The sequence below is a fragment of the Aulonocara stuartgranti genome (assembly GCF_965226115.1).
Source record: "Aulonocara stuartgranti genome assembly, chromosome: 15".
In the NCBI taxonomy this organism is placed as follows: domain Eukaryota; kingdom Metazoa; phylum Chordata; class Actinopteri; order Cichliformes; family Cichlidae; genus Aulonocara; species Aulonocara stuartgranti.
The window spans coordinates 24,396,581-24,405,255 of NC_138951.1; the positions used below are offsets into that span (position 1 = coordinate 24,396,581).

The 8,675-nt window shown below is 42.3% G+C and overlaps 1 protein-coding gene across 1 annotated transcript; it reads left to right on the forward strand.

The window, feature by feature from the left end:
* The first annotated feature begins 252 nt into the window (after positions 1-252).
* Positions 253-6,324, forward strand: LOC309690105 (uncharacterized protein). The gene is made up of 3 exons (XM_082506970.1): positions 253-5,352; positions 5,436-5,516; positions 6,005-6,324. Exon 1 carries the CDS (start codon positions 3,774-3,776, stop codon positions 4,938-4,940), a length of 1,167 nt encoding a protein of 388 aa, XP_082363096.1. The 5' UTR covers positions 253-3,773; the 3' UTR covers positions 4,941-5,352; positions 5,436-5,516; positions 6,005-6,324.
* The last annotated feature ends 2,351 nt before the right edge of the window (positions 6,325-8,675 follow it).

Below are 8,675 nucleotides of genomic sequence, written 5' to 3' on the forward strand. Positions count from 1 at the left end.
AATTACTAAAAACAATCAGTAGGAAAGTCAAATTTTCAGTGAAATATAATACTGAAAATAAGAAATCTGCATTAAATCATTAATCTAGTTATCACAGAGTGTAAAACAGACATATTTATGGCTGTGTGCTTTCTGTGCTGGTGTTTATTTCCTAGGCGATAGTCTGCAAAAAAAAAAAAAAAAAAAATCAGTCCCACAACCTAATCACAGAAACGTGAAAATCACTGTAGATATTCTTAATATATGTTCAGTACCGTCAGAGAGACCTGGCAGCAAATTAGAATCATTCATGCATGTCTGCATCATCAAATGAATAGAAGGACATTCCTGTGACACAGTGTGTACTGCTGTAACTGTACCTGTTTGTAAGGTACAGTTTATCAGATTGTAAATTCTGTGCCAGGGGGGTGGGGGTATATGTTTTATAGTGCACTTAAAATATGCTATAAATAAAAGAATTGGTGAAATGAGGCGTTTCCAGTCGTCTTTAAATTGAAACCTTGAACATAACCTGTTGTCTGTTATCTAAACGAATACACTGGAGAGGCTGTGATGCTAATAAATGATCTGAGTGCTGTGCGCTCACAGCACGTTTAAGAACAAAGACCGTGCTCAGCCTCTGGGAAAACTCGTACCTTGCTAGTGTCAGCACTAACAAGAACACAGTCTTCCACACTGCTGCTTTGTTCTACAGTACTTCCACTATCAATTACACAGTGCTAGGTTTTCTAGGTTGGCACTCTTCATCAATCACGCTTCAAAGGATTTTGTCTGCTCAAATTCCAAAGAAAGACTGCTTAATTGGCAAAATAACAAAGACCAAGACCCCAGAATGGCATTTATTTCCAGGTTTGTTTCTTTTTTCTTTGGGTAGTAAAAGTTAGAAAAAAGGATGACTCTATTAAAAGTGGGTCAGCAAGAGAAAATGAGGGATGACAATGGCCATAGGCTGAGTAAAAAGATACCGATTAAATGCACACCGGGGAGGGAGGTTTAACAAGGAACAGGTAGAAATCAGGCTCTAACGAGGGCAAGAAATGAGGGGAGTAAACACCCAGAGAATCAGACAGGAAATAAACTGGATGAGGGCTTCAACTCTGAGGGGAAAACCGCAGAACTGAAACTAACACAAATCCAAGACTTCATTTACATTTACCATATAATATAAAATGCTTTGAGAAAACCGTTGTTGTGATTGGGTCATATATAAATTGAATCAAGGGGAAAACACTACATCCAGATGAAGAGAACTGCTGAACTGTATAGGCACTGATAGGCATCTGTGCAACCTAATAAAAGACGTCCCTCTTGTTGTTTTTTTAATTTTTGGACTAGACTGAGCTGGGCTGTTTTTTTACCCCAGGAATTTCTTTTTAACATCAAACATGTTTTTGATAGCAGGGGACATGACAGGAGACGTTCCAGGCAAAACAACATCTCTGCTAGAAACACTGAACTGTTTGCAAAATTTTACAGTTGTTTGTGATTTGTAATATTTTGACAGATTGAAAAAAAAACAAACTTATATTTATAACAAATGGCACACATCTGCATCTAGAAAACGTCATTTTTCCAAGGAAAAATCCTTAGCAACTAATTAGCGACTTACCCATAAATCACAGGGTTAGTTCAAGGCAATGATGTAAAGTAATGATGTGTAAGTGGAACGTGGCATTACCAGAGAGACAGGAGTCACTGCTAATTTTCCAAGGAAACCTCAGGGTAAATTAATGTTTTATTCAGATTTTATCTGACAAACTCTCTACAGTCTGCAAGAAATCTTTCAGTCTCCATCAGGTCACCAGTGACCTGTTCAGTGTTGGGGTATGGTTCACATCTACCTCTTTATATGGTAATGAGATTGAAAAAGGAAGTATAACAAAATCATTATGCTGTACAAGTATTCCAGGCTGGAAAAATAAAAGCTTAAGTAAACACTTTAAAGCCCTAAATTACAATGATAAAAATGCTCATGATGAATATTAAAACTTTTGAGCACAACTATAAATGATTTCTTGCTGACTGTGGAGAGATACTCTGAAAGTCTCCTGGTCAAGAACAGTTTGATACGAAAGAGTCTCCATGTTTAAACAGATCTCTGCTGTTTCATAGCTCAGTTTGAAAAGATAAACTTGAAAAACTTGAAGGTAAGAAAAACAAACACAGAGCCCTACCTAAAGTGGACTTTAGATATGGCTGCTAATGTCAGCAGGTGTTCAAAAGTGTCTAATAAAATTCACAAAGCCTTTTGTTTAACAGTAGACTGATGGTTCTGTTCTTCACGGAGTGAGAGGAGGTGGTACTCCATTTCTCTGAGGTCTCTGATGTGGCAGCAGCTCGGACACATGCCGACTCTTGCTTTACTGCCAGATGTCGTCACCGCCGCTGGAATATTGTGAAAACTCATCAAAGAGAACAAACGCATTTCACAAGCCGAGCTATCGCCATCATCACTCTTTCCCTGGAAATGTCTCAATTTGCACGACTTACCGACTTCACAGATCAGGGAAACCTCACTATGGTGCATGTAGTTTTCTTCTAACAGCAGAACACGACACCTGACAGCTGTTTAACATGTCTTATTATACGAAGACCGAGATAACAGATCAGTTCCAGGTCCGTACTTGTTCCTTATGGATTCCTGGTGCTCTTGCTTCCTCCTCAGCTTTCTCTGACTTTTCTGCTCTTTCGGTGGGTTTCTGTGTTTCACTTTTGAAAATTCCACCTGGTCATCTCTGATTATCAGTAAAGTATGCAAAGGGAATTTAAACAGTACCTCTGCCTCAGTTTAGCTGAGAGAACCTCCTCAGCATCAGTAACAAAACAAATTCTGGCATTTTGGTACAGATCACTTCTTTTAATTAGACCTTTTCTGCTTTTCTTTATTTTCTGTCAAATCTCTTGTTCCATCTTCAGATTGACAATGGCTGTAGTTTCAAATCATCAGGTTGATGTAAGTACAAGTATTCAATGAACTTGAGGAAACCTTAAAGTGGGCCTATTGAGTTAATATTAGTGCTGTCAGCATTAATCTCGTTAAAATGACGTTAATATCACAGCCGTATTAAGGCGGCAAATCTCCATTAGCGAGTTAGCGCGGATTGCCTCTTGCGTGGGACTTTTTAACACAATTAATGATTCTGATATAACGATATTGAAAATGCAAAAAGAAGTCAAGCACTCCCTAAATCACTGCCGACTACGTGCCTACATCAGCCAATCACAGTTGTTTCCTCTGTAGCACGGCCTGCAGTTTCCCAGATTAGTGTTGCACCACCACACTGCAACAAAATTCAAATGTTTTCCACACCAGAAGGCGAGGCCCTTGTTCCCCAAAGTGGATCATAATCTGTTGTATGGAAACGTTAATGCAGCAGTCACTAAGTTGTTTATTTTCCTTGTCCTTCATCCATGAATTATACTTCAGTTTGTGAGGTGATTTCAGGAGGTAAACTAAAAGTCAAGGAATAATTATGACAACTCATCAAAATAATCATGATAAATGTAGCCCAGATGGAAAAATATCATACTTATTCTCTTTATATTAACTGTCCACATCAACAAGCGTCGTATTTCCTATGACCATTGAATGCACCTCTTAGTTCACCCCACGTGAGGGCACCTAGCTCAGCAACCATAGTGACCAGGGTCCAGATTTCGAGTCCCGCACAATCAAGGAGCTCTGTCAGGTGGCTGGTATCCACAAGGTGAGGACAACCCCATACCATCCTAGGGGCAATCCTGTGGAACGATTTAATCGTACCTTGCTTGATATGTTGGGAACTCTCCGTGATCAAGATAAGTCCTGTTGGCGTGACCATGTAAGACCCCTGGTCCACGCTTATAACTGCACCAGGAATGAAGTGACTGGTTTCACCCCGTACGAACTGATGTTCGGACGCCAACCTCGGTTGCCAGTTGACCTTGCATTCAACCTGCCAGTGCAAGAGGAACAACACTCATCTCACTCTGAATATGTGCAAAAACTCAAGTCACGTCTCAAAGAAAGCTACAAGTTAGCTATGGACAAGGCTGCAAAGATGGCTCACAAGAACAAAATGAGGTTTGACAGACATGTAACTGCATCAGACTTGGAAGCTGGAGATCGGGTATTGGTCAGGAATGTCCGTATCCGGGACAAACATAAGATTTCAGACAAGTGGGAACACACTGTGCATGTAGTGGTGAGAAGGGCAGGCAACCTCCCAGTATATACAGTTAAGCCTGAAAACAAAGATGGTCCCCTAAGAACACTACACCGGGATCTGTTGCTACCATGTGGCTACCTACCTGTGGAGGAAAGCAGTGAGCATGTACAGAAGCCAGTGTCACGCAGGCCAAGAACCCGTGCAAATCCAGCGCTAGAGGAAGAGAACTCCTCAGACGAAGAAGATGATTTGCTCATTCCTGTTTGGTTGAGTTCCCCTGTCCACACAGTGAGTGAGAGTCCTGTAAATGTTCCTGATATTGACAACCCACCTGTTTTTGACAGCCAATCTGATTTTGGCAACATACCTGATATGCCTAACAGTACTACAGATGATACTGAGTACTTATCTACCAATGGAGTCACACCGACCGAACAAGTGGATGAAATAACCTTAACTGAAACTGACTCACCTGTTGATGACCCAGACGTCCAAGAAAGGCAACTTCCATTTCAGGAGGCTGGCACCAGAGGTGCGAATTCTGAGGAGAGAGTGGAGGAGATAGTCCCAGTGGATACAAGGGAAAACATGGATACAAATGATTCTGTAAGGAGATCTGAGAGAAACCGTCGTCCGCCACGACGACTTGACTATACGGAGCTAGGCAATCCTCTGATCACTGCAGCAAAATCATTCTTGCAAGGACTGTCTTCAGCTTGGGCCGATGTCATCAGTGATGGTGAAGAGCCTGCTTCGCCCTCTTCCTTGACCCGTCAAATAATCATCATTTAACTGTCTACCATGCACAGGGACGTGCATGAGTTCAGGAGGGGAGGGTGTAGCCCAGATGGAAAAATATCATACTTATTCTCTTTATATTAACTGTCCACATCAACAAGCGTCGTATTTCCTATGACCATTGAATGCACCTCTTAGTTCACCCCACGTGAGGGCACCTAGCTCAGCAACCAATCAGAGCCTACCCAGGCCGCATTGACCCTGTCAGCCAGGAAGTGAGGTGGAGGTGCATGGTGTCCCGGGTTTTTCTTATCTCAGCAAGAGGAGTGGAGGCATCTGCTACTCAAACCGAGAAATCCACGGACAAAAGAGAGGAAAACTCAGGATTGAGAGGAAGGAAAACCAGCCTACTTACCTGCTGGAAGTCCGGAGTCGAGTGGCTGGATGAAGGAGAGAGGCAACGTCGGTAAGACGAGTGTTATTCTGATGGAAAAAACTTGTAGAGACTTACCGTCGCGATCATGCTAATGCTAGCTCGGTGTCTCACAGGCTAACCACTCACCTTTCATCCGGAGAGCTGCTGCAATTCCAACGCCAGTGTGTGTTGGGCTTTTGTGAAACAGAGCAACGGTGAGCAACATGTTCTTAGCTGCTCTAAAGCTAAATTTTGTCAGTTCACTGTGAGTTTAAAGTAATCTAGAGGGTAATTTTTAGTGCATTTCTCTCTCACGAATAGGCCTATAGCGTGGAGAAATTAAGCACACTGCTTTAATGCCTCTGAACTGAACTCATATGTATATTTTGTTGCTTATTTGCACATAGTTCTGAATTTGTTATGGTGTATTGTATTTTGAGTGTCAATGGTTACTTACCATAAGTATTGTTTAATTAATGTTTACATGAATAGAGAAATATTTGAGCAACTTAGATGTTTAGTTCTCATATTTGATATGCTTGAAAATTGAATGTTGTACAACAGAACTGTGAGATTTGATAAGATTTAAGATGTTGATGCAATGAATATGAGGTGATGCAATATTTTGATTTTGTATTTTAACCTTAAACAATGCATCTGAAACAGACTGATTAGAATGTACATTTTATGACCTGGATTATAGGTCAGGTTTTTTGGAGAGGACGGAAAAGTCCAAGGACCAGGACGATATTCTGGTTGTGATAGATGGCGAGCCAACCACTTTGAGGACGATCTACCCCAAAGAAGATACACACCACACACTCATACATTCCAGTTACATTCACAAGGACCTTTGAAGTTGGCTATCGCCAGCTTAACTCTAAATTCTTAAAGGGCCCCAACGAGTACTTTTATTTTGTTGAGTGTGCACACTATTTATTTTATTTTATACTTTATCTGTACAAATTGGACAAATACCTGTTATACTTTGTAACAATACAAGAGTGGCTACTCAAAAGTTAACATTGTGTCCAGGTCATTATTGCTGCTCAATACTTTGGCTCCATACGAATTTGGTGTCTTCTGATTCTGGCCAGGGTCTTATTACGAGCCCAAGTAATTATTGCGCTGTAATTCACCTTTATACCTTAAAGTTGGTTACAGAAGTGGCGAGCCAGCCAGGAGCCAATTGATTTGAGCATTAATATTGAGGCAATGACCACCATGGATTTCATACAAAAGTCTGGTGTCAAAATACTTAATGCGGTTGTTGTCGCTGGGATAACACAGGTATCTGAGAAAGATGAACAGGTCATTGACTTTCTGAAACAGTATGGTAAAATCACAAGAGTCCTTTTTGTTGATGATTCACTGTCCAACTTCTACCAAAACCTGATCGTAGAATACTCTAGCAGTTCAGCCTTAGAAGGTTTAGAACCTCGTTTACCATACACATACACAGCACAAGCTGATCCCAGCGTTGTCTATGAAATTAAAACACTCAGTAGCATGTACACTACCACGGTTGGGAGTAATGTTACAAAAACCTACTTGGCGGAACTCAAGGAACTAGCCAAGCTGAGTGGCAAAGACTACGGTGAGGTGCTGAAGGAGATGATGTGTCAGATTGGGGAGGATGTTGAAGCCATGCGACCTACCACTGAAGAACCTTCTCCCACGTATGTCGAGACCACTGTTGTATCTCCGCCTGCTTCTAAAGAGCGACAGTGTCACACCTCACATTCAGATGTTACACCAAGTGATACTGGTGCCACTGATGATGTTCCCCTCACTAATGGAAGGAGAGCAGCGTCCCTCTCAGTAAGTGACTTGAACCCACCTGACATTCAGAAGGTTGTGGTAGAGCATATCGTACGAAGGCAAGATGTTGTCCCACACATCCAGTCCCAGGTGAGACTCCGTTCCTTCTCCGGTAAGGTTCCCAGACCTAACAATGAAACTGATTATGACACATGGCGCACACAAATTGAACTGCTCCAAAATGATCCCAGCATGTCCCCCCTGCAAATATCCAGAAAGATCCATGAGAGCCTGCTCCCACCAGCAGCTGATATAGTTAAGAGTTTGCGGCCTGAGTCACCACCTGTGACTTATTTGCAGCTTCTAGATTCAGCCTTTGGCACTGTAGAAGATGGTGAGGAACTTTTCGCTCAATTCCTGAACACCCTTCAAGATCCAGGTGAGAAGTCATCCACTTACCTTCACCGGCTACAGCTAGCATTAAACAGAGCCACGAAGAGGGGGGGAGTCGCATGTGAAGGAGTGGACAAACATCTACTTAAACAGTTCTGCAGGGGATGTTGGGACAACGACCTACTCAGCGCCCTGCAACTTGAGCAAAAGAAGAGCAGCCCACCCCAATTCTCAGACCTGTTGTTAATGATTCGCTCTGAGGAAGATCGACAGCAAGCAAAAACTAACCGTATGAGAAAACACATTGGCACCACAAAGCAGAGAACTCAGTTACAGTTCCAGGGTGCACATGTTTGTGAACCAGAGGAGAAACATGGGAGTAGCATTGCTGCTATTGAGGATCTGCGAAAGCAGGTGGCGAGTCTGCAAAGTCAACTAACTACATTCATGTCACAGAAAAAAACAAAGTTTGCAAACAGCAAGGACCCTGCAGGGAAGCCGCAGAGTAAGATGTCAAAGCCACATGGTGTAGATGGACGTATGCAAAGAGAGACTTCAAAGAGGCAAAGGGGCAGACCCAAGCCCTGGTATTGTTTCAACTGCGGTGAAGATGGACATATCGCTCCATGCTGTGTTGACCCCGCTAACCCCAACCTAGTAGCAGAAAAAAAGAAGCAGTTGGAGGAGAAACAACGCCAGTGGGAAGCGCGAGATTGTACAGATTCACCTTTAAACATCTAACAGTTCCTGTTGTGGGACAAACAGGAGCTGAGGAGAGTCAACAACGTCCCTCAGACGTAAACAATGGTGACAAAATCACAGCTGAGGTTAACAAAGTAAGTACCCCAGCAAAGACTGTCAAAGCACAAACATGTTCTGGCTTAAACCATTCAGAGCAGAACCAATCTTTCCAACTCCCTAAACAGTTGATTGGTACCAGAAGTACAGCTCAAGTGACTGTGAGAGGTGAAGAAGTCAACTGTCTTCTTGACTCAGGCTCCCAAGTTACCACTGTTCCTGAGTCATTTTACCAGCAGCACCTTTCAGAGCAAAAGATCAAGCCACTACATGACCTCTTAGAAGTGGAAGGTGCTAATGGCCAGCTAGTGCCTTACTTTGGCTATATAGAAATGACCATAACTTTTCCAAAGGACTTTATAGGTGTTCCAGTAGATGTAAACACACTTGCTTTAATCGTCCCTGACACTTCACAATCCCTC